At 33.0% G+C, this 27,830-nt stretch overlaps 2 protein-coding genes across 2 annotated transcripts in view; both read left to right on the top strand.

The window, feature by feature from the left end:
- Window positions 1–27,830, top strand: part of Mmp1 (Matrix metalloproteinase 1) — a 64,893-nt gene that overhangs the window by 15,168 nt on the left and 21,895 nt on the right. The window contains exons 3-11 of the mRNA XM_080151245.1: window positions 16,606–16,677; window positions 18,734–18,834; window positions 19,311–19,375; window positions 20,356–20,425; window positions 21,171–21,207; window positions 23,276–23,343; window positions 24,246–24,381; window positions 26,732–26,845; window positions 27,350–27,456. Of these exons, the coding sequence (XP_080007371.1) occupies window positions 16,606–16,677; window positions 18,734–18,834; window positions 19,311–19,375; window positions 20,356–20,425; window positions 21,171–21,207; window positions 23,276–23,343; window positions 24,246–24,381; window positions 26,732–26,845; window positions 27,350–27,456 (770 nt within the window). The remainder of the gene's footprint in view (window positions 1–16,605; window positions 16,678–18,733; window positions 18,835–19,310; window positions 19,376–20,355; window positions 20,426–21,170; window positions 21,208–23,275; window positions 23,344–24,245; window positions 24,382–26,731; window positions 26,846–27,349; window positions 27,457–27,830) is intronic.
- On the top strand, window positions 178–14,697 carry LOC145312335 (putative tyramine receptor 2). Its single transcript, XM_080151579.1, has 11 exons — window positions 178–407; window positions 1,014–1,118; window positions 1,534–1,648; window positions 3,084–3,211; window positions 3,376–3,383; window positions 3,513–3,607; window positions 5,624–5,816; window positions 6,648–6,813; window positions 7,324–7,596; window positions 9,468–9,548; window positions 14,226–14,697. Exons 1-11 carry the CDS (start codon window positions 288–290, stop codon window positions 14,616–14,618), a joined length of 1,677 nt encoding a protein of 558 aa, XP_080007705.1. The 5' UTR covers window positions 178–287; the 3' UTR covers window positions 14,619–14,697.

Here is a 27,830-nt window from a genome sequence, read left to right as displayed (position 1 = left end):
GGAAATATTTCTCCTACCCTTCTCTCGGAGTATAAATTCACCCTCCGGAAATAGAGAGAGAGGGAGTGGGAGGGTAGGGGGGGGGGGGTTAATTATAACTACCCCTTCGAGTTGGATTATCATATTCAGTTCTCCGGTAACCTCTAACAAATAAAAAGAGGGCTGTTCTTAATTACCCAAGTGATACAATAATATAGTTATCCAAAAAGAGACAAAAATGAAACCTCCTGATGACTTAACGCTTTCTTAAACAAAAGAAATAGTGATATCAATTTATAAAACAATAGATGACAAGTGATAGTTTGACCATGGAGATCTTAATGGATTTATTGATAATGGTTCTGTACCTTGCGGCTGCGGCCACTATCCTTGGCAACATCCTGGTAGTTGTATCCATAGCTTCACAGGTATAATTATGGTAAAGTTTGTTAATGAAAGATCTCGCCAACTGCTGAACCAATTTTATAGTAAAGCTTTTAAGGTCCTGGTAAGGCTATTTTAACTACCGCTGCCCTCCCAAGAGAATCGAAAAAGAAAAAAATCTCTCCCCCTTCCTAAATATTTAAATATTAAAAATGTATTAAAATGTAAAAAACGTACAAACAAAATTATGAGGTATATAGATAAGTTTCAGAAATCTATCCCATATAGCAGCTTAGTAAATCTTTTAGACTCCGAAGAAATGTAGTTTCACAAATATATTCAGTGATACGCATTTTTTTATTTATCTTATATAGAGCTGCTTTGCTACATAAATTAAGCGAATCATCAGAATTAATTTCAGTATTACGTTTCCAGTATGGCTACGAAACCGAGTAATATCCGCTTGATTAGAACCAGTTCTCAGCCATACTGAATAATTATGTATAACATCATATCACAGACCTTTTTCCACGAATATTAAAATAAAAAAAATATAAAATCAATCTTACAATTATTATTTTATTTTGATATCCGCGGAAATCTATCTTTAATACGATGTGATAAATAACTATTATGTATATATTTTCTAGGAGAGGTCTCGAACCGTGAGATCCAACAAGTTCTTGATTTCTTTGGCCGTGGCTGACCTCTGTGTCGGCATGTTTGTCATGATTCCTAGTGTCGTCAAAATTCAGGCATAATTTACAATTAGTCAATTTAGGGAGGGAGGGGACATTGGATGGTAAATTATGGCTTTGAAACCGAAAAATATCCACTGGATTACAACCGGTTCTCAGACATACTAAAAATCATGTTTAGCATTGTATTACAAACAATATTCCACAAATATTAAAATAAAAATCATCAAATGAATAACAATTTTGTTACTACTGGGGGTCCGAAGGCCCGGGATAACTAAGGACAATAAAATGGTTTCAATCTTATAAATCATTTCAAATATCCGCTGAAAGCTGTCTATAATACGATGCAATAAATAACTAATATTCGTTACCTTTTGAAAATAAAATTGTCATTGGGGAAGTGGGTGTAAGTGTAACTAAGGCCAAAATATGAAGAAAAAAAATTAGAAATTGTAATTTGTACGTGCAGGCTGGCAAATGGTTCTGGGGCCCCACGTTCTGTAAGACCTGGGTAACCTTGGATGTTCTCTTCTCATCTGCTTCTATATACAGTCTCATTGGCATCAGCATTGATAGGTTTATAGGTAATGCTTCTATATACAGTCTTATTGGCATCAGTATTGATAGGTTTATAGGTAATGCTTCTATATACAGTCTCATCGGCATCAGTATTGATAGGTTTATAGGTAATGCTTCTATATACAGTCTTATTGGCATCAGTATTGATAGGTTTATAGGTAATGCTTCTATATACAGTCTCATCGGCATCAGTATTGATAGGTTTATAGGTAATGCTTCTATATACAGTCTTATTGGCATCAGCATTGATAGGTTTATAGGTAATGCTTCTATATACAGTCTCATCGGCATCAGTATTGATAGGTTTATAGGTAATGCTTCTATATACAGTCTTATTGGCATCAGTATTGATAGGTTTATAGGTAATGCTTCTATATACAGTCTCATCGGCATCAGTATTGATAGGTTTATAGGTAATGCTTCTATATACAGTCTTATTGGCATCAGTATTGATAGGTTTATAGGTAATGCTTCTATATACAGTCTTATTGGCATCAGTATTGATAGGTTTATAGGTAATGCTTCTATATACAGTCTTATTGGCATCAGCATTGATAGGTTTATAGGTAATGCTTCTATATACAGTCTCATCGGCATCAGTATTGATAGGTTTATAGGTAATGCTTCTATATACAGTCTTATTGGCATCAGTATTGATAGGTTTATAGGTAATGCTTCTATATACAGTCTTATTGGCATCAGTATTGATAGGTTTATAGGTAATGCTTCTATATACAGTCTTATTGGCATCAGCATTGATAGGTTTATAGGTAATGCTTCTATATACAGTCTCATCGGCATCAGTATTGATAGGTTTATAGGTAATGCTTCTATATACAGTCTTATTGGCATCAGTATTGATAGGTTTATAGGTAATGCATTTTATTTACAGTCCTATTGGCATCAGTATTGATAGGTTTATAGGTAATGAATTGTATTCTTACTTAGAGGGTAATTTTTTTCGCGTAATTCCGTAAAGTGGGGTGCAAGTTTTCAGTCAAATGCGCTTATTAGGTCAAAATTACGCGAAACAATGACCCTATTCATTGTTCATCTTTCTAGCAAAGCTACTCTATGATTTACCTTATCTTTCTGTCAGTCCGTCTATTGAACTAGAGAGCATGTATGATTTTTTTCGGCTGCAATTTAAGAAAGCTGGTATTTCTGGTGATGCTTACCTGTACAAATGATCATCAAGTATATAATTTACTTGGTACGTCAGTCTGTCAGTCTTGCTTAAAAAAAAAAAAACATTTTTATAGCAACTAAACATCTGCTTTCTAGCTTACTTTAACCATTTGTCCATGATTTTTTTGTGCTTTGCTTTTTATTGATATAATACTTTTAGTTATTTTTCTGGATTCAATGCTCATATTACAGAATTTAGCTTTAATGTTAATCAAGAATTATTTAACACCTAAACATTTTACTTATTTCTAGCTGTGTACCGGCCAGTACAGTACGCTCTGCACACTAGCAGCCGCGCCACCAACCTGATGATCCTGCTGGCATGGTGTACAGCTGCCACCATCTCCTTCCCCATGTATATCAATATCAGGAAGGGATATGTCCATTATAACCAGGGATAAGACAATGGGGGATAAATTGAAGTACACCCCCAATTATTATAACTCTTCTGTAGTTGAAATTAGTGGTTGTGCCGTTTTGATACAAACACCCTACTGATAAACTACCCTTTGTCTTGAAGTTTCTAACTTTGTATGTTAATCAGTTGAGCCTGTTTATTGGCTAATGCATTCCTTTTGTTCTTACTATTGATTTATACACCTTACACAGTAGCAGTAGGTACCGTTTTATCGTTGATTCGTTGTTAAATTTAATAAAAATATAATGGATAAACCCCATCAGAAATTTTTCTACCTGGACCCGAGCAGTTGAAGAGCATGTTGAAGATTGTGCAACACCCACAGATCCTCTTTCTGCTGGATATGTTCTGTATTCAGGTAATAGTGACCACGCCCCTATTGGCCTCTAGGGAAGGGGTAAGGGAATAAGTTTTCCCTCGAGTTTAATTTCTAGTTTTAAACATTAAAAGAAAATATTTTATGGGGGCTTTTTGTACTATTCGCGATTTTTCTTGGAAGGGTGGAGATAATTCTATTTTAGGTTAAGTTTGTTTAAGTAAGTGTTCAGAGTTCAGAGCCCTGCCAGTTTTTTATATTTATGTCCTATGTCTAAAGTATCTATCAAAAGCCGTGTAAAAGTCAAATTGCTTTCAAATTCAGTGTATACAGCAATCTGAGGATAAAGAGAGGGGTAGGTTTCTGGTGGAATCCGTAAAGGTGTGTGTTTTAAGGCTTCAAAATAGTAGTAGAACGATAATATTCACTAAATATGTGTATTTCTTATTGAAAAGAACTATAGACAAAAAAAATTTAAAAAGTTAACATAAATTTTTATCGTTCTACTACTGTTTTTAACTTATAACACATAACCTTTACGGATTCTACCAGAAACTTACCCCTCTCTTGATGTAATTAGAACGAAAGAATATAAAATTTTTATAAAAAATATTTTGGTACCAATGTGATTTATTTTCCATTGTCCCCTCCATGATGTCATTAAACTTGGATTTGAACGTTTTTTTTGCAAAGGAGGGAAAATTAAATTCAAAATTATATTAGTGCTCCAAGTTTTATTTTCGTAGGCTTAAAAACTATATTTACCTTAATTAAACCCTGATTGGGTGTGTACAAAGGAGACACTTTTGTCATTGGGGATGTACAATGATTTATCGCCAATTGTCTTATCCCTTAACTCCCTGTATAGTTTACCTGAAACTATTTTAATTGATGAATATGAAGTTTAAAAATGCACTCAATGTAGGATGATACATTTTCAGTAAGGTACAACACATTTCTTAAATTCCTAGATTGTTCAAAGCGATGCTTTTTAAATCCGTTTTTTTAATTTTGGGTATGTTAGAATTGTCCTATCGATGTTAAATTTGATTATCAGAAAATCCGTATTTCCATATATTGATTTTTAGAACGATTAGGTGTAAAATAGCAAAGCATCCATATAACATAGTCTCGAAATGTAAGTATTTCCATATGAAGTATCCTGTATTTGAGTAATTTATTAATAGATTTATTCGTTCAGACTAATAATATAAAATATAAAGTAGTTCCGTACATCTTTTAATATAAGTATGAATTGGTCATCTTATGTGTTGAGCTTCGCTTTTATGGATATTGTCCTCCTTGTTCAATATTGAATTACATAATGGATTTATTATTACTTGGATGTTACACCAAATTTTCATGGAATTTAATAAAATGAAACTCGTAGCGGGCTGAATTACTTCCTATTACCCCCCACCTTTTCCTCCTACTGAATGAACTAATTTGCCAATAAATGACTTCCTTGTTAGTAACCTAACTTGAAGCCAATTTTTGCCCTGTCATAAAATCCACGTATATTCTATATCCATTAGATAAACGACGTCAAATTTTAAATGAATAGCTCTATTACCATTTACACAGGCAATATTGCTTCTCATGGTTTTGCATTTAAGAATAAGATATCAATATGGCGTTCTCCCTCAAAGTGTTCAGTCGAGCACATAAACCCCTCCTGATTTTTAATAATGTATACAGTAAGGGAGTTTTTTCTGATGTTATTTAACTTAGGCTAGGTTAGGTTACATCACGAAGCTAGTAAAAGTGGCTGACTTAGATTATGACGTCAAAAATTAACCAATGAGAGGCCAGTATACACTGTAATTGACCAATGGTAAAATTTATAGTGGCCTCTCATTGGTTAATTTTTTTTGACGTCATAATCTGAGTCCGCCATTTTTACTAGCTTCTACATCACACTTATTATATTTATCCTCAGGGTAACCATTTTAGTGGTTGTAAACATCTTTTTTTTTGCACCTTTCCCTCTTATTAAAACTTATCCACAATCCCCCCTCCAAAAAATAACGACCCTACTCCATAATTTTCCATTTGCAGGTACCATGGCATTTATAGTTCCTACAGTTGTATTGACCAGCTTGTACACGGCCATATTCCTCAAGATGCGGTCCAGGCAGAATGAGAAGATCAGCCTCGCCAAGAAGGGGATGAAGAGAGCCAAGGTGGCCACAAAAGGGGGAGGAGGAGGTCCAGCTGCTGCTCTGGCTAATATGAACAATAATAATTCAAGGTGAGGGTGACTGTATGACAGACTGACCGATAGGCAGACGTTCATGGTTGCAACACTCGCTAATATGATACAAGGTGAGTGTGTTACTGACGTACTAACCTACAGACAGCAGGAAGGGGACATTGGACTGTAAATTATACTGGTACCCAAAGTTTTAAAACACTCCTTATAAATTTACATAGTTTTTAAAAATCTTGATTTGTTGGTTCAAACCTTTAAACCAATAATTTTGATCCAAAGGGTGATTTTGTTTATATAGGGGTTGAGAAAAAAATGAATGATTCTTAATATTGCATAATTGTACTTAATAATTGATTCATTCATGATATTGACTTATAAACAATATATATTACAATTATCATAATAATAGGTTTATTACCCTAGATGGTTATTTTAGCTTATCATCCAAAGTTACGAAATTTTTGGACGCTATGATTTCCCCAACCAAAGCTTCTCCTAGTAAATGCAACTATTTATTTATACGAATGAAATGAAAAATAACTGTCCTTTCGTACATTTTCTAACCAATAATTCATTAAAATAGTCGGATTGCTTTTTTTCTCTATTTTCCTTTTGGCCCAATTAAGATATTAGGCATCTAATGTTCTATATTTATTATCATAATATTAATATACATATAAAATTAGAGTGGCTATTATTGTTTTTGTATTTTTCTTATGTGTTTATTTCAGTTACAGATATTTTTGTTATTCATTAAGTTTCTAAATATTTTCATTCACAGAATAAACACAGTGCAAAATAGATTTACGCACGGACGCCTACTTTTAGAAGGAAAAAACACATTTTTTTTATGATTATAACTTTTTTCAGAACTCATCTGACAGTTGAACCTGTAACCTTAGCCCCCGATTCTGGTTTCCTTGATCACCCGACCACTGGCAGCCACCAGGATCAAACAACGACTGGAAGCCACCAGGATCTGCAGGATAACTATGCTGGAGCCCGCCGGTCAACTTGTGCTACTATATTGACACAGGTTTGTTTTATTTGGACTGGGTACTGAATGTTTTCAATAGAAGGGTTTTATGAAATCTTATGACAGGCTATCTTATATGGTATACTTGATGCAAGGACGTAAATTTTTTTTTGGGTAGGAAAAGAAGGAATACCCTACCCCCGTAAACGAACATCCTTTAATCAATGTTAACTAAGCTGTGAGATTTCTATTTATTTCTATTCTGCTTTACATAAATGCTCAAAAAACCTTTAAATAAAATTGTGTTTAATCATATTTGGTTGTATAAGTATTTTTATGAATGTATTATTTTAGTTGTTTATTTTCATAATGTGGTAAAAAATAATAAGCTGTAAAATATCTATATTTTATCAACAGATATCACTTTTTTCTCTTGTATCTATCTATATTATTGTCTTATATAGATTTCGGACTTAGAAATTAAATTGATTATTTTAACTATAAAATAAATTAAGATTACTTACTTAGGCTGTCAGTCTATAAAAGACATAAACATGAATACATTTTCAGAACGCAGACTGCTCCATAACCAGCTTTACAAATCCAGTCACCTGTAAAATTATAGAACAGCAGTTTGTTGATCAACATGTGGTGGAGTTAGTTGAACCTGGAACAGCCTGCACCAGCGTACAATGTACACCTGCCAAAACTGAAAAACTTCCAAATCAAATACCTGCCGCAGCTGCGGGTAAGGGAAATCCCCCCGTCCAGGACTACCTGATACCCTGTCCTGCGGTGGAGGGAAGGCCGGTAACGGTGCTCAGTCAGTTCAGTAATACACAGGTAGGATTATTTTTATGTTTTTCCTTAATTGTCTGATGATGCAAAGTACCCCCCCCCACACACCCCCCATCATTATTTTTTAAATTCCTTTTGATAAAGTATAAAGTATAAAGATGTCTGTCTGTCTGTTTCTTTGAACCGTAGGATCTCGCTAACTCCTGGACTGATATGGTTCTCCTCGTCCTCATAGATTTTCATAAGACCTGGGAAAGTTTATAACTATTTTAGAGGAGGGTATCACATCCCACCCCCCCCCCCCCACCCCGTAAAAATATCCTCCCAATTTTTTTTTTCTTTTTTTAATTAAAAAATTGGGTTATACAAAATGTACAAAATGCATATTACGTAGATGCAAGAGAAAAAGAAAATTATATTTGGCAATACCACAATTAACCTGTCAAGGGAATAGATTACATATGCAATGAAAGACTTACCAAAATAGACTTATTATTCTAGATGGTTAGTCATACACATATATGCAAAGAGATATATACCTTAATAGATTTATTACTCTAGATGGTTAGTCATACACATATGCAAAGAGATATCTACTTTAATAGACTTATTACTCTAGATGGTTAGTCATAAACATATGCAAAGATATATCTACTTTAATAGACTTATTATTCTAGATGGTTAGTCATACACATATGCAAAGAGATATCTACTTTAATAGACTTATTATTCCAGATGGTTAGTCATACACATATGCAAAGGGATATCTACCATAATAGACTTATTACTCTAGATGGCTAGTCATTCACAATGATCTGTCCAATTTAAGATTCATTTCTAGCAGACAAAGATTTTTGCTAGAAAAATTTTATTCTACAAATAATACGAAGTTCTTAAAAAAATTACGTCTTACAAGTCTTTTTTTCAACAGCAAAATATCTATTAAAAAATCTTTTTTATTTTTTTATTTTTCTAATTGGCTGTTCTTCTTACTCTTATAATTACTATCGGCTATATCTTGAGGGAAGGGGAAGACGACCCAGCCTGGGAGGGACTTTTTTAAATTTTGATTTGTTGGTTTATGCAGTTGAGTGTCCAAATGTTTCAACCACTAATTTTAATCTACAGAAGGTAGTAATTTTGTTTATCATGATTGCGACCCAGCACTTATTTTTATAATTAATAAAAAAAAGGTATATATAAACAGACAAACATCGTGTTACTTTTATATATGGAAAAACTTCGTTACTTAAAAAGGTGTAATAAAAACAAATTATTTAAAGTAAAAAGAATTTAATTAAATATTTTTATAATATTTTTAAAAAAAGTTTTCGTAGTAATTATGATTTCTTTAAGGATTAGTGATAATAAGTAGGATCAATGAACTTTGACATTCTTTATTTTTATTATATTTTAATATAATGTAATAGTTAATAAAGTAATTTTTTAGTTTAGAAAATAGATGATTAAAGAATATTACATAATTATAATTTTAATTAATAATTTAATTTATATTTATTTTATGAGTTTATGAGATTTAAAACTAAAAAAGGCAAAAAAGCTTCCCCAAATAGCCTGATTATATTTGTTAAATGTTTATGCTGGGAATGGAAGTATTATTACTTGGATCTTACACTAGATTTTCATGTACTCTACAATTTAACTCGTAGCTGGCTAAAAGAACTATACCTCGCATCTACCTCCTGTACCCCCCTCCATCCCCTCCTACTAGATGAACGAACTTACCAATAAGTGATGTTCATGTTAGCAACCTAAATTGCCGACAATATTTCCCCTGTCATAATATCCACGTATAATCTATATCCATTTCTGTATTTTCATTTTAATATGCGCAGAAACATGTCTACAATACGAGGCGATAAATACTAAATTTTCACTTTTTTGTTGTATTTTAGAGAGGAGCAGATCAAGAGAGTATTTCAAGTTTTAAAACTGGTGACGCCACTGATTACAATGACACTACAAATGAATTGCAGGTCAAAATTTTAAATGATTTTAAAAACAAGTAGCAGGATGTCTGCTAAAATCTCGTTTTGAAATGGTTCATGGCACTTTTTCAACTATTTGAATTGGTGCCCAAGGGGGAGGGGGGAATAAGGCTATGAGAAAATAATACCCATCCCCTCCCAAAATTTTGGATTTTTAATTTTTACCCCCCCCCCCCCAAATGAAAAAAATGCATCTATAAAATAAAGATTACCCCCCCCCCCCCTCCTCCCAAAATGAGCTTGTTGGTGCCGTACGCACCCCCAAAATTTTTATTTTCATAATTTTATCTCCCCCCCCCCCCAAATAAAAAAGCTTGGACGCCCCTGGCCCCACACCCTTTTTTAAATTAAAAAAAAACAATTGAATTACACATAGACTTAATAAAAGTATTTTCTTATTACTTTTTCTAACATCATGTTTATTAATAAGATGTACAAAAACTACCATTATAAACAAATATTGCATTATTTATAAACATATAATGTATTAATATAGCATCCTATAATAGTCATAGCATGCAATATTATTAAGACTTCATATGTATATTTCCAGGGATGGAGGGGACATTGAACTGCAAATTTTTGTTGGTTCTCATAATTTATGATCATGCTCTCTTATCAGCTGTCTTAAAACTTCCTAAAACTTTGAGTACTTTTATTGAAGCTTGATGGGTTGCCTCTAACTAGCAGTGTTTTTAACTTTACAACTAATAACATAATCTATAGAAAGGGTAATTTTGATTATCATCATTGGAGATGTATTTACATAAATTTATCGTATATTGTCTTATCCCTTAAGATCCATGGTGTATTCCCTTTCCACAAATATAATGACACATTTACATTATGTACATTGCACATTAGACTGGTTCAAAAATGCTGCCAAATAGTTGTTGAATTTGGGTATCTTTGACTTTAAGAAAACATTTGACATCATGAGATCTTTAATCGCAATTCTACCCATGAATAAGGTACAACCAACAAGCGAAATAAATCTAAAATAATATTTGGGTAGCAGATAAAAATGTTGTCAATTTTACTAAGTATTGCCCACCAATGACAACTGAAAATCACTTAAAAGTTTCGTGATTTAAAAAAATTTATTTAGTTGTTGGTATAAGGTGATTTCTAATATGGATGGCATAAGAAGGCTTACAAATAATCTGCAATAGCCAAGATCCAATTATGCACTGGGAAAGCTTCACTGAAGAAAAAACGCGTAAAATAGGTCTTTTTCACGCATTTCTCTGCACTGCGAGATAATTATGCATTATTGATTTATGGGTATTCAAGATTATTTGTAGGCCTTCTCATGCCGCTTAAAACAGTATGCGGGCATGATCTGTACGTTCAGCCGTTTGGCAGCTAGTAGCCTTCAAAATTCATAGATTTTTTTTCGAAATATTGCTTACCAGCAATATTTTATCGTGAACTGCAGTAGATCCCACTTTTTCTCATTCGTTGACTTGAAATAGTTCACTAAATCTTGATTGGTTGGTTCAAACTATCGGTATTCACACTTTAGTTTTAATCTCTAAAACTACAGGAAGCGGGATTTTTATTTCTTAATTAGGACGTAAAATAAATTATTTCCATTGTCTTATCTTTAAGGATAGTATTTTAATAAAATAGATGAGCTGTTGTCATAGTGATAATCATAAGACTAAAGCCGTCTAACTTTAACAGGAGTAGAGAATAATTATTTTTATTAAAATCATTTGTATGATTTTAACAACAGCCGAGTAAACCATATCTCCTACATAATGTAACAAGGATGACAACATCCATAAAAGCGAAGTACTGAAACGGTAGGACAAACGGACATTAACACTTGTATAGTATCTGAACTGAAAAATCGGAACATAAATGTATAAATGTCGAACCAAAATTGTGAGTAAATTTGTTGAAAAACTGCTTAAAAACAGGATAATGTTTATGGACATACTTACATTTTTGGACATGATTATAGAGTTGCTTCGCTTATAATATTGTTCTTTGTTGTCCCAGGAATCAATATACCAAAAATCAGATCAAACGGATAATTAGAACACTTGAAAATTTGTTGTTAACAAATAGAAAAATCAACATGTTTAAAATGGACGTACGGACATTCTAGTAATGATTATAGAGTTGCTACGCTTTCTAAATCGTACCAAAATACTACAGGAATCATCATGCAAAGTTTGAAATCGATAGGACAATTCTAACATGCCTAAATTAACAAATAAAAGCTATCTATCTCGGACGGACGGACGGACGGACGGACGGACGTACGGACGGACGGACCGACCCTAATTATAGAAAAGCTTCGCTTTTAAAAAACGGACGAAAGGACATTGTGTGCTTTAGAGTTTATTTTTATCTATAATACAAAGTAGAACGATGTCTGTGTTTGGATCTCGCTAACCGCTGAACCGATCGGGTTCTCCTTTACAAGGTAGCTTCTCATATGTCCCGGGAAGGTTTAGAACTATTTTCTTGGGGGGTGGGACACCCCCAAACCCTCCTAAAAATGAAAAATAACCCCCCCCAAAAAATCTTTTTAAATCCAAAATACGAAAATTTGGTTTTATCAAACCTCATAGGGCCTAAGCCCCTAGAGGCTAGGGGCGAAGCCGCTAGTAATTTAAAATGTAGTTAAACTTTAATATAATTTCATAAACATTTTGGATATTTTTCATGAAAACATTTGCAAGATTTTTTTTATATTTGTTTTTGAAACAGTCTAACATTAACTGCACATTGATGTATGTGTTTAAAGATATGATCTTATACCATTTATACCAGCAATGCATTAAATATTGTTTTCTTATAGCTTTGCTTAAAAACAAGTATTACTTCCCCCTCAGCCCTTAAAGGCTTCAAGAGAGCGTGATAGGCAGAAAAAAAGATTTATAGCTTTTAATGAAACAAGGATGACAACATCCATAAAAGCGAAGCTCTAAATAGAGTGTCAAAACTTGATAAGCAGAATATCAATTTGCACGTCTAAACGAAATTATACATTAATTTCATTTTAAAAAATGCCTCACATATAATGTTGTACCCTGTTGTCCTAGGTATCATTATTAAAACAAATTTGATTTATTGGATAATTATGCTACGGACTTTTCTGGTAACGATAAAATATTTGCTACGCTTTCTAGATCGTACAAACTGTTATAGGAATCATTATGCAAAGTGTTAATTTGATTGGACAATTCTAATATGTCTAAGTTAACGAAAAGAGCTAACCATTACGGACGGACTGATCCATATTATAGAAAAGCTTCGCTTTAACAAAGAGTAGTCTAAAACCACTCCGGGAACTATGTAAAAATATTATATAAAAGTTGCAATGTAATTTCCTCTTAGTTCATTTCCTATTATTTGATATACGAACAAAAGATAAAAAATGTATTGATTAGATAATATTGTACAGAGATAGTATAGCACTGAACACTTGTAAGGATCTTAAGGGATAAGACATTTGACAATAAATTGTTTTACATCCCCAAAGAAGATGAAAAAAAAATAACTGTTTATTTAAAGTGTTGGTTGAAACGTTTAAATTCTGCTAGATTGAACCAACTAATCAAAATCTAATAAAAGAAACACAAGTTTTAAAGCCAACGCATGACAAAAAAATTTCCAAAACTTTGGGTATCAGTGTAATTTACAGTCCAATGTCCAATCCCTCCCTGAGGTAGTACATTCTCATACAATAGACAAAAGATGTAGGGTCATTACCTTTTTGTTTGCAATATTTATCTTAAGGAAAAAAATATCCAATAGAACGTAGCAAAGGGCAGAAATAAAAACATTTTTATTAAAAACAGCTAAAAAACAGATAGGCAAAGTAAAGCATAGAAATTGCTTTGTTGTAATACGAATCTTTATATCAAAACGGACACACCAAGGTACAAAGAGTCAAACTAGGCATTGTTAAATGGTTTTCATGTGTAGATTTTATGATATAACTAGAGTTGGCTCGATATAATTATCTCCCTATTGGCTAGTTTTCTATATGCATATCTATTTCTCAATAAATCTATTTTCCTCACCCGGCATTACTATCTAAAAGAAAGTAAATATTTAATAATTTAAATGATTTTTAAAAGATTTTTTTAAATTATATTTTTTCTTTACATTACCATCACCAAAGGGTTAATGATGATGATTACAATTTTAGTTTAATATTTGAACACACAAAATGTCGCCACAATCGAATTCTTTTAAAACATAGTTTTCTTAAATTTATCATATTATATTAATATTAATTTTCTTTTTTATGATTAGAAATTAAATACATCAATATAAGGTAAATAGCAACATGAAATGAAAAAAATGAATTTATTTTTAATAAAGTAAAATAATGGGTCTTATCGTTCTGGGCAATGAGAGTTTATTATGGATTATTGGAGCACTATGAGTTTTAATCATATATTCCTTGGAAAACTTGAGCTCGTTTATAGACATTTATTTCCTATATAGATCTGACATGGATCTTGAAGCAATTAAGCAGGCCGTTTTGTACATGTTAAAAATTGGAAGATTTCATTAAATAAAAGTAATCGCAAATATACTTAGTAAATAAAAGGGTTTGACAGAGTCTAAAATAGAATTATAATGCAAAAGAAATCACATTCTAATGTTTGATTATATCCAATTTTATTTTATATTTAGGGAGTTGAAGGCTTGGAGGAGAACGAAATCATCCAACTGAAAAACTTCCTAAAAAGCAAGCACGTCCTCAGGCGTAGCAAGAACAAAGTAATGTGTCGCGCACAAAGAAAGCTTAGAATTGAAGAGAAGAAGCAGAGAAGAATCACACTCATGATGGGTGTCATCATTGGAACATTTGCCATCAGCTGGATGCCTTTTGCCGCCATGTTCTTTTTGTCGCCATATTCAAAAACTATCTCAAATTTCCTACAAACCAATGCATTTGTTGCAGATATTATAACCTGGATTGGATATTTGAATTCAGGGCTTAATCCGATAATCTATGCGTCTATGAATCAGGATATCAGAAATGGAATGGCAAGGCTTATATTTCCAGCTAAAGCTGCTGTATAATTAATTTTTACAGAGAAATCAATTAGAAAATAATAACTAGTTATAATGTTCAATTGGAGAATTGAAAAAATGTGCCAAATTTTAATATATTCTATATAAAATATTTTTATTTATTTTTATTGAAAAAAAACTTAGATTTTTAGTGCATTTGTTATTATATAATTTATCAACTAAATAAATCTTTATCTTTATCTAAATGTTTCCTTTTTTATATAAATTTGTTTTTTAATTTTTTATTCAAGCAATTTTGTTTAACATAATTTTGAATCATTTTTAACTGTAGTATTGTGGTAACCCCTATGATAAGACCAACTATCTCTTTTTAAATCCCCCTCTAGGATTCCCCTTTTAACCCCCATTCCCACCAGCAATCTCTGTTCACGCACCTGGTTCTTTGTTTTATTACATTTACCTAAACTTGGTGTAAATTAAATGTATCCAAAGATTTATAAAGAATTGTGATATTGTAGTACTTTTATAGTATGAAATATATTGTTGAATCTCTATGTATATAAATGTTACACTTGTTAAATAGATATAATAGACAATAAATTTTATTAAACATTTATTTAATTAGATATACATATGTATAACTTTTTTTTGAAAGGTTGCTTGCAAAATTTTTAAAATAAAATTATACTAGATATGAATTCTTCAAAATATTTAAAGTTTTTTTCTCGTATTCATTCGAATCCGCTGGATAGGAACTCATCCATACGAAAAAACTATGTCTAGCATTGTATTATATCCAGCTTTCTACGAATATAAAAATGTACAATCATAAGATTAAAACCAGTTTTTTTAACCCGTGCCTTCGGCATCTCGGGCTAAAAAAACTGGTTTTAATCTTATAATTGTACATTCTATATCCGCGGAAAGCTGTTTATAATACGATGCGAGAAATAACTATTATCAGTATAAAAACTACTCTGGAGTAATGGCCTTTCCGTTTGTTTGGACATAATACATAACTTTTAAGACTGTTACAATCACACACATGTTCTGACACATAAGTTTATTTAGGCTCAACTATTTGTTATATAAACTTTTTATGAAGAACCAAAAAGTTTAATTTTTATATAAAAGTTCAATGTTCTTTTTTACTTATAATTATATTTGTCCTTGTTGGTAGCAAAGCTATTCTATTAGTGTTTGTGCCTGTCTTTAGATAATAATGCACCAACAACTGCGTGCCCAGAGCCATACTCTATTCTGTATAAAACATAATCTATTTATGATAATCAAGATATGTCGAGCAAAATATAGTGTTTTAAACAAAATATTATTTTCTGCTTTCTCTCTTTTTTTCGGGTTTTCTCCTTTTTATACTATTTGTTTTCACATATTAATTTACCTAGATGTATCTAATGAGATATGGATATATGGACACTCCCCCCATATAATACTAAAATATTTACCTAGATGTATCTAATGAGATATGAATTTATGGATACCCCCCATAGTAATACTAAAATATTTACCTAGATGTATCTAATGAGATATGGATAAATGGATACCCCCCATAGTAATACTAAAATATTTACCTAGATGTATCTAATGAGATATGGATAAATGGATACCCCCCATAATAATACTAAAATATTTACCTAGATGTATCTAATGAGATATGGATATATGGACACTCCCCCCATATAATACTAAAATATTTACCTAGATGTATCTAATGAGATATGGATATATGGATACCCCCTATAGTCATACTAAAATATTTACCTAGATGTATCTAATGAGATATGGATATATGGATACCCCACATAGTAATACTAAAATATTTACCTAGATGTATCTAATAAGATATGGATATATGGATACCCCCATAGTAATACTAAAATATTTACCTAGATGTATCTAATGAGATATGGATATATGGATACCCCCATATAATACTAAAATATTTACCTAGATGTATCTAATGAGATATGGATATATGGATACCCCCTATAGTCATACTAAAATATTTACCTAGATGTATCTAATGAGATATGGATATATGGATACCCCCCATAGTCATACTAAAAGTGCCAATCTTTTATCAAGGGTAAGTGTTTTTTTATTAGCAAAGGTTCTCATAAAATGAAATGTTCTTTTGTTGGAAATGGGAATTTCTCGATTGTTATTCCAGATAGAATGTTAATTGTCAAAATTATAATACCTTTATTCCAGGCACTTTATAAAATAAAGCTAAAGTATAGATGTCAAACCAGACAATTACCGGGATCCCTTGTTGAGGACCTTTTTCGTCTGCTAGCAAATTGCTTTCTGCTCTTTTGTAGCTGTGGCTGTGTCAATATTCCTGACGCTATTGGTTGATTTTTAAAGACCCAATTGAAAGACTACACATGGTCCTCAGGAAGGGGACATACAGTTATTTAAACCCTATCCCCTCTGCTGTTTTACGCTAATCTTCATGACGTGTTTATTTTGATTATATTTTTCTCATAAATTAGCATCAAAACATTACTTTATATTTGAGTAATATTATATATCATATTCCATAACAAGGATTTTAAGGGATTAGACAATCATCGATTATATGGGATACATCCAAATTGAATTTAGAATAAATTCTTGTGGATTAAAATTATTGGATGAAAAGTCTGGACACTCTGGTTTAAACAAACCAATCAAGAGATTAATGAAAATATCAAAAGTTTAAAGCCAACAAATGCACATGTTTTAAAATTTTTATTACATCTACATTCTACAGTTCAATATCCCCTCCTTCTCTGATTCCATCCTTTATGTATGTAAACATTACAAAAGAGGATGATTATGTTCAAAATTCAGAAAATACTTTACAACATAATTGTCTTAATATCATACTAAATCATTATACAAGTAAATAAAATGTGGACATTTTCAAAATTCTAATGGTGCGGCTTGTGTGTATTGTAGAAAAATACTACGCATTGGAAAAACAAGAACAGTTCCTGTGCTACATATAGTTTGGGAGCTACGTGGTATAATGTCCCAATTGAGTAAAAACTTAACTTGCAAGTAATTTTTGGGAAATTTTACCCCCTAGCTCCTAAACTATTTGGAGCACAGGAACTGTTCTTATATTTCCAAAAATAAAGTTCATTGCGGTTTTAACGGTATTCATAGTATTTTTCTACTAATAACACAAGCCGCGCAATTATAATTTAGAAAATGTCCGTATTTGTTTGCTCACCTTTTAGATAGATACATGTCGCTGTTTTCAGCCTTTTTTTAAAGATCCTCTCCTCCAAGAAGACCCCAATAAAGTTAACTAAGCTTCAAATATCTTTAATATGACAGGGGAAAGAGAGGGGACATATGCTACTTTCGACCAATAATTTTAATCTACAGATGGGTTATGTTGTAAACTAAACAGTAACTTCCAAGCTTTTATTTTGAAGGGGGTAAAGTGAGGAGTTTCAAAGTTTTGGTAGGGGTATTCTAATGTATTTTTAAAATTTTGATGGGGTAAAATGAGAAGTTTTAAAGTTTAGGGGAAGAATCACCCCTTTATCCGCGTATGGTTGTTAATCAGCATCAATTTATCGTCCATTGTCTTACCTATCAGAACCTAGCCTTAATAAAAACACTGTATATAATAATGAAGTATGCTTAATTAAGTACACCTAATAATGCTTGGATTAACAAAATATTTACCATAAGAATTATCTTAAAAGTATGGGGTGGTTTTTTATCAGCTTTTTCTTTATCAAATGTTTCATATAAATATTTTGTTAGTTATGATTATTTTATTTGAGGGATAAGTGGGTTAAATCGAAGGAATCTTTTCATTTAACAAAAGAAAGCCTGTATATTCATGATGGATTTGATGCTTGAATGTATGTATATAGTATATCAGGATTCTTAACGGATAAGACAATGGACGATAAATTGAAACAAAACTACCAATTATGATAAACAAAATTACATCTTCTATTGATTAAATTGTTATCTTGAAAGTTTTGACTCTGCTAGTTTTAACTAACCAAACAAGATTTAATAAAAGTACACAGTTTTAAAGCCAATAATGGGTTTTAAAAAAATTAGGTTCCAGTAAAATTTACAGTCCAATGTACCCTCCCTCCCTGATTAATTGTATTGTTGTGATTTCCAAGGATGGATTACGCGACTATTTGATGGATTTCCAATCATTTGCTGGTATCCCAATAACTGGAGAACTGGATTCCTCAACCATACAAGTTATGAATATGCCAAGGTGATTTTATTCTATTATTCTATTAGCAAGGCTCTCTATAGCCAAAAAATTTAATTTTTATTTGATTAATTTTGGGATAGATTTAAGCGGATTTTTACAGGGCTGTATGATTTGATGAGCTTTGCTTTTATGAATGTTGTCATCATTGTTTTATGTCCACTTTGTGCGGAATTAAGCTGTGAATTTTTATCTGCTTATTCCAGGCATTTATGTTTATATTTCTATCTGAAGACGTAAAGCAGGGGTCATTTTGTTGTTCAATGTATCTTCATTTTTAGTTTTTTTAAAAATTAAGAGTTTCATGTTTTTTTTTATGGATTTGGTGAAACGGCAAATTTTTTTTCTGTGGTATCATCTAATCACCCCCGCCCCCCCCCTCCCCACCAACTTTTTGTTTCTGCTGTTGTTGTAGAATTAAATTTGATATAAAAAAATAATTGATTTTAAGTTTTACTAAATTTTTTTTTAACTTTTAGATGTGGAGTCAAGGATAAGGTTGGGAGGGAGGTGCATGTTAGGAAGAAACGATTTGCTTTACAAGGTATATTTTATTTAGTTTTTTTTTTGTAGATTTTACTACCAAATTTCATTATGCATTATTATTTTTTTACTAAATCCTTTTACCTCACTAGCGGCTACGGCCCAAGAGGCTTAGAGGTAAGTGGGGGAGGGGGTAGTCGACCCTCTCCCTACTTTTGTATTTTTAATAAAAACTGGGAGTAACAAGGACGTCCAAGCTTTTTTTGTATTTTTTTTTGTGTGGGGTGGGGGGTAATTTGTATTTGGAGTGGGGGGGGGGGTAATCACCCCTTTACCCCTTACCCCCTTTGGACGTCCTTGTGTGGGAAGTCAAGTATACAATGGCGCCGCCTAGCTGGAATTGAAAAATATTTTGTAATTTTTGGCGATTTCTCTCGGGTGTATGGTGGTACCGTCCCCACAAATAGCTATAAACCTGCTCAGGACCCATGAAAAGCTACACATTAAAAGAGAACCATATCGGTTCAGCGGTTAGGGAGATCATTTATTATAGACATTGATCTTGTTACTTTATTATAAGGACTAGCGGATTCGCCCCTAGCCTCTAGGGGCTTTGCATCAAAAAAAGGTAATTTTAAAAAGATAAGAAAAAATAAAAAAAAACAAATAAAAAAAATTAGAGGTACCTTCACTAATTTTTCGGAAAATAAATTGAGGGTGATTTTTTGTTTTTTTGAGAGGGTTTGGGGTGTCCCACTCCTTAAGAAAATAGCCTAAAACCACCAAAAGACCAGTAGGTATATTCCCTGAAGAGTAGAATCCGATCGGTTCACTGGTTACCGAGATCTTAAGGGACAGACGGAAGGACGGATAGACAGTCGGACAGACAGACATCGTTCTACTCTGTATTATAAATGTGTACTCTTTTTAAAAACCCATTTAATTGTATATAAAACATGTTTGAGTGTAAGGCATGGTGCGTGTAAGTAAGTTTAGAGTATGTAAGCTACTAATGCACATAGAAAATTATATTAAATTTAGGTTCCCGCTGGAAAGTGAATGAAATAAAATACAAGATCTCCAAATATCCCTCCTTCTCCAGCATGGATCAGTAAGAAAAATAGGCGGTTTCCCTCAAATTTCCTTGTCGAGCAAAGTACCCTCCCCCCACTCAATTATTTGACAAACCCCAAACTGTCCAGTTTTGAGCAAGAAGATTCCAGTGACGTCATATACGTTTCGGGAAAGAAAAAGGAAAGGGGGGAAGAAAATCTCTTCAAAAGAGATGGGAGAAAAGGGAAGAGATTTTCTTCCCCCCTTCCCTTTTTATATGACGTCACATGAATCGTCTTGCTCAAAACTGGACAGTTTGGGGTTTGTCAATTATTTTTTAATAAATTGAAAATTAGGGGGATTGTTAGTTTTTCATGTGTTTTGCGTTAGGTCAGGTTAATCTATGTTTTATTTGGTATAATTTAGCCCTGCATGGTTAGCCCCCTCCCCCGCGGGGTTCTATTCTCGCTAGAAAATTTGAGGGAAAGCACCGAAAATTTATATACACGGGTAGGCTAAAAAAGTCCCAGGTTTTTTAAAATACCCATTTAAGCGGTTTGCACAGCCTTAAAGTCACATGTCTTGGTATACTGGAAAAGGTAAAAATCAAATTTTATTTTGGCCGCTTTTTGAGAATTTTGTTATCCTGAGGCTTTGGGACTAACAAAATGGTTTCAATCTTGTAATTTTTATTTTAATATCAGCGGAAAGCTGTCTTTGATACGATGAAATAAATAACTATTATTACCCCTAAAAGATCCTTATTCTCTTACTTAATAATTCTCTTAATAATTAATATTTAGTGCTGATGTGGATGAAGAAATTGGAAAAGCTTTGATGGTAGCGATTTTTAGAAGCGAATCTACTTTATAATTCCCTTTGTCTGTCCGTTAGTCGTTTAGTCAGACGATTAATAAAGTTTTGTGGGAAATGAGATTTTCTCAGCTTTATTATAGTTATAGCTCTGATTTTTCTTGTCGACAGTTCATTATGGGGCGGATTTTTTACCCGGGGTTTACATTTGGAAAATTACTTTCCCCTTAAATTAAGTTTAATAAACATTCGTAAACACTTGGCTCATAATTTCCTTGAAAGTATTTATTATCTTATCTTGTCCTGTTTAGTATTTATCGTGTTTTGACAGGTATATTTCTAAAATATAGGTGCCTAGCAAGCACAGAAACACCCCCCCCGCCCCCCCCCCCACCCACACACACACTTATTGTTGAAAATAAAAGGGGGGATATTTTTTTAATAGTCACCCTTTATCAAATATAACCTAACCTAACCTGATTAAAATTTATCATTCAATAATTTGTTTTGAATAAATGGGGTGTGTTTCTGGGCTCGCTAGGCACTTTGAGAAAATCACCTCGGTTTTCAATTTAAAACCTGTCAAATTCCAATGATATAATAAATAGAAATGGATTTACTATTATTTGGATCTCACAACAGATTATCGTGTACTTGTGGGAGTTGGCCCCGCTATAGCCTCAGGGGTTCGGAGTTACGGATTTGTAGGCAGATGTGTGTAACCTCAATTTAGATAAGCTTCGCTTATCTTATACATAACAATTTAACTAAAGGTAGATTTCCAAAGTTGGTGTTTATTTGAGTAAAGTAACAGATATACTAAATATGTACATGGGACAACAATCGATAATACACGGAATTAGGGATACATATGAATCATAATTACATGGCAAAGATAATGCATAGAAATGATAATTAATTAGGGCTGATCCCCTCCCTGCATATGTGAGGGGACAGCAGATGATTAAACACACATTTGGGGCTGGATAACTAAACAACAACATAATAAATTAGATTGGGGGGTATTTACAACGGCTGCTCCCGTAGCTCAAGGGGATCAACAAAATTAACATAGAGCTGAAGGAGCGAAGCTACACTATAGCTGGGTAAAGTAAGGAGCATACCACATACTCTAATAAAGTAAACCTTAAAATAATGAGACCCACCCATCACTCTCATTTACCCCCTCACTTCCAATCCTACTAGATGAAAAGACTAAACAAAAAATGACTGGAGAAAAAGCAACCTTTATTGACGACAATTTTTCCTCTGTATTAATGTTAAGGTGGGTACATTTCCCCCTTTTTTTTTAAATTTTACTGTTATTATAAGTTGCGGAAGTCATATATATGTATGATAAGCCCCATTCAAGTTTCAAAAGTGACTTGGCTCTTATGGCTGCCGGCGCGCGGGTGGTATAAAAAGTGCCCACCCCCTTATAAAACCAAAAATTGAAATTCCTTCCAACACAGGCATGTTGCATATCAAAATGACCGCATTGAAATGCTGATTACGAATCTGAAAACCGTTTTGAAAACTATTGCTCCTAGTTCGAATAAAATCTCATTAAGTGCCGAAAAACAGCTGATTTAGTCAAAATTGTTCATTTTAGTAGGTTATTTGAAAATCATTTCAGACTGAATCAATATTTTTCGAAACGGTTTTCAGATTTATAATCAGCATTTTAATGCGGTCATTTTGATATGCAACATGCCTGTGTTTGAAGGAATTTCAATTTTTAATTTTATAAGGGGGTGGCACATTTTATACCCCCCGCGCGTCTGTTGTTTTTGGATTAAAAAACCTCTTTCAAGTTTAACAGGGTTTTATATTGGCCCAGTATTCCTTGCCAATGCCTACTAATGTGAATTTCCAAAATCGACCCACCCTAATTAATATCCATGTAAATTCTACACCCATTAAATATGATTGTAAAACCCGAAGGTAAACAAATTTGACAACGAAAAAAAATAAAAAAATGTTTTATGTGACAACGCTACTTGAAACCATTAGACACAATTTTATAAGCGAATCATCTTTATAAGCAAGACCTAAAATGTTGACATGACCATTATAACAGAAATAAATATGCTAGGTTTGGTCAAATGTAACAGATTTAACATTCAAACAAGAACGGTCCGGAAGAGTTCATATAGAAATCAGGTAACAAGTTATGTATATTGTATAACCCGCGACTGTGTCGCAACACGGACACACAGAAAACTGTCCCGAATTTGTATTAATTTTGAGGAACAAGACTCCAGTGACGTCATATTTTTCTTTCCTGAAAAAGGGAAGGGGGGAAGAAAATCTCTTCAAAAGAGATGGGGAAAACCCCCTTTTCTCCCATCTCTTTTTTCTTCCCCCCGCTTCCCTTTTTCGGGAAAGAAAAAGTATGACGTAACTGGAGTCTTGTTCCTCAAAATTAATACAAATTCGGGACAGTTTTCTGTGTGTCCGTAACACGTAGCTGATCCGCTCGTTGTCAGGAAGGTGATAGATTCGAATCTCGACCAAACACCGCATCATAGGCAAAGACGTTTAAAGTAATGTCTACTGCTGCTCTGTCAGGATCGCGACATAAATAGTTAGAGATGGGGAAATGCCTCGGCCCAAAACAGACGCAACTTATTACCATTTCCAGACAATGTTCGTACAAAGGTTGATTGTCCTTTGCATGTGACCTTATAATCAATACATAGTAATTAAGCAAGATTTGGTCAAGAGATGCACTAAAATAAGATCTGATGGTGCATATTGTCCTCTCATAGGCTAAGTAGTTATTTACTAAACACTTTGAATATTAAAACTACCCTATAACTCACATTGTCTGTCTATCCTCCATCCCATGCGTAAAATTTATTGTAAATATACTCCTATACAGTAAACATCATCTTTAAAGTGCCGTTATTGCTCCCGTGTGTCAATTTTTGATAATATATGTACATGAAAAAAGATTACATGATTAATCCTTAAATTGGACGAATTGGAATAAAGTGCAGCAACGATACGATAACATTATTTCTGCAGAAAGTGTTCATTTAAAAAAAATTCTTGACCTTTAGGTTTGAAGACGGTGAACACGGTGACGGTGATCCTTTTGACGGCGAGGGCGGTACTCTGGCCCATGCCTACTTTCCAGTGTATGGGGGAGACGCGCATTTTGATAACGGAGATTTTTGGACCATGCATGAATCTAGGGTAAGTTCATCTCAGGGATCTTAAGGGATAAGAAGAAGTTAAATTATTAAACATATCATTGGGTGATAAGTTTGAATATTACTATATTGAAACCAACCAATCAAAACTTAATAAAAGATCACCCAAAGTTTAAGAGCAAGTGAATAGGATAACGTTGTTAAAATACTTTAGGCACCAGTGTAATTTACAGTCCAATGTCCCCCCCCCCCCCCTCCTGCAAAAACTTAAGATGCCCGGTTCTTATGAAAAGCTTTTTTTGATAACAGTTTATACGTTCAACTAGCGGCTTCGCCCCTAGCCTCTAGGGGCTTTGCCCCAAGAAATGATAAAAAAATTTAAGGTGAAATTCGTATAAAAATATAAATAAGAAGGACCAAGGATATCTCCTACAAAAAAAATGGGGGGGATATTTTTGTTTTGGGGGAGTTGGGGTGTCCCACCCCCCAATAAATAGCCTAAAATCACCACAGGACCAGTAGGTATATTCCCTGAAGAGTAGAATCCGATCGGTTCAGTGGTTACCGAGATCTTAAGGGACAGACGGACGGACAAACAGACAGACAGACATCAAGCTAGTTTGTATTATAGATATACAAACAAAGGATTTGATATATTAATTGTTAGTTTGACTGTCACAAGGCCTTTAATAGTTAGTTTGATGGTTCTTGTTGGTAATCTAAACAAGAGAGCATTTCTGATCAGTATTCATACATATTTATACATAATCCTTTAAACGTGCTATTTTAGTAATTTGTATGTGTTTATCATATGTCATTTAAGATCTTATTATTAATGATTTAACACATCTGATTATCTGAGATCTAAAGGGATAAGACAATGGCCGATAAATTGATTTACATCCCCAATTGTGATGCACAAAATTACCCCTTTTGTAGATTTAAATTTGTGATTGATTAAGTGGAAGGATATAGAGATGGGTAAAATAATCCAAAACATTAATTCGCTTTTTAAAATAAAATTATAATAAAATGAGGGGCGGAGCCACTAGTGTGAAGACAATAATAGTAAGAGAATGGATGACTTTTATACTGTACGTTTATAAAATAAGTACAATAATAATAATAGTAAGGTTTCTGAAGCACCTCAAAAAAAAACAGGGAGTGTGGGGACATTAGGCTGTTTATTGCTCTCGTCCCCAAAGTTTTAAAATAACGGTTTCTTATTCATTGGCTTACTATTTGGGGGACTTTTGTTGAATTTTGATTGGTTGGTTTGATAAGTAATCTACATAAGGGGTTATTTTGTGTATCATCATCGGGAATGTACATCAATTTATTGGCCAGTGTCTTATCCCTTTAGATCCCTGTCATAAAGATGTTTATAAACATGTATTGTATATTCAGAGTGTATTCACCTATCTAGCGAGAGAGTGGACATTTAAATGTATATTATATTTGTACCCAAAGTTTTTAAAATACATTCACTCATTTGTTTGGGTACTTTTATGAAATCTTGATTAAACTAGCAGAGTTTAAAGTTTTCAACCAATGATTTTAATTTAGAAAAGAGGTAGTTTTGTTTATCATAATTATAAAGTTACATAAATATACCGTCATTTGTTTTATACCCTAAGATAATTGAAAAATGAAACATTCTTTATCTTTAAGATAAATAACAAAGATAACAGAAAAGCAGTTCCAAAAGTTTTATAAAAACGTTTTCTTATTCAACAACTTTGGAGACTTTTATTAAATTTTGATTGGTTGGTTCATTAACTTGAGTGTCCAAACGTTTTAAATACTAGTTGTAATCTACATAAGGGGTTGTTTTGAATATCATCATTGAGGATGTAAATCATTTTGTCGGCCATTGTCTTATCTCTTTAAATCCCTGGTAATATGGAAGAAAAATCTATCAAAAGCATTCCAGACTAAGTGTTAGCAATTAGGAACGAACAATCGAAATCAAGAGTAGCTACAATTAAAGAACTGAAGCGTAATTTATAGTGACACAATTTCTTTATCTAAATTGTTTTCGTGTGTTATTTATAAAAATATCGTGATATATTCAATTAATGTATTTCCCAAATAACGCGCAGTTTTGTAAATCTATTTATATTCAGACATGACAATTTTAGATAAAATTGATTGGATCATATTTTTTTTTAAAGTACGATCTTCCATCCACACCCCATTTACCCTATTCCTTATGCTCCTACTAGATTATAGAACTGACCAATAAGTGATGTCCATGTTAGCAACCTAAATTAACGACAATTTTTCCCCTGTCATAAAATTCACGTATATTCCATATCCATTGCTAGATATTGATTAATCAAACTATACAAAATTGTAAAAATTATACTCTGATTTATTTTCTTGCAAAACAGGGAACAAACTTGTACCAGACAGCGGCGCATGAGTTTGGGCACAGTCTTGGTCTGTCCCACTCAGAGATACCCACGGCTCTTATGGCTCCGTTCTACAAGGGGTATGAAGCTCAGGTATGCCTTCTTTTAGCAGTGAAGATAATTTGAATCTTATATTAAAGTAACAGGATCTGTGCGCGTCTGTGTGTGTATTTGTACTGAAGGATCTCACTAACCATTGGACCGATATGATTCCTCTTTACTTCTCATAGTTCCTGGGAAGGTTCGTAACTATTTTGGGGGAGCGTACCAGCCCATGAAAAATTTGACCGTTTCTTCATCCATGATTTTGTTCATCTCTTTCTTACAGATGTTATCGTCTTTGATATATTATTAATCAATATATTATTTCCAAGATGTTGCACCAGCTTTTCCGGAACTGTAGTAAAGTAATACTCGAAGCTAGTTACATTGATTCCTTTCGTCAACCCTCTTTACCTAATCCCTCCCCTCCTACTGAATAAACGAACTGACCAATAAATTAGATCCTCCATATCAGCAAGATAAATTAACGGTATATTTTCCCCTGTTATCATATCCTTGTATATCCTATATCTACTTATTTTTTATTACTTTTAGATAATATTGCACGAGGATGACAAGAAGGGGATTCAGGCTTTGTATGGAGTTAAACCTGAACCCAAGAAGGCAATCCTTCCTATACACCTTCAGCCTAGATCTTTTGGGTAAACTTTTTAGTAGCGCAGCTTCTTTATAACAAGAGTTTATATACCTGATTTATACCTCTTTTGACGGTTGATAACAAAGTATGACTTGACCTTTAATTAAGGTAGCAAGGCACTAAGCTAACGTCCCGAATATCGCGGCCAACCATTTCCTTCATTACACGACCTCTAGCTGGAAGTCATAACTGTGCATTGTAATGTGTTGCGCCTGTTTTAGGTACAATTTATGACGCGATTAGGGCTGAGATTCGAACCCATTTACTGCCCAACGAAGAGCATAACATTACATTCGAGCTTGTTCTACTTATTGTCGCCATTAAGGACAATAAGTATTAAATAAGGACAATTGAATACAAAGACGAAATAGTAAATTC

The sequence above is a fragment of the Acartia tonsa genome, chromosome 2 (assembly GCF_053477335.1).
Source record: "Acartia tonsa isolate MP-2025a chromosome 2, ASM5347733v1, whole genome shotgun sequence".
NCBI classification, from domain to species: Eukaryota; Metazoa; Arthropoda; class Copepoda; order Calanoida; family Acartiidae; genus Acartia; species Acartia tonsa.
The sequence above is the reverse complement of the archived record's forward strand: the minus strand, read 5'-3'. Positions and strand labels throughout refer to the sequence as shown.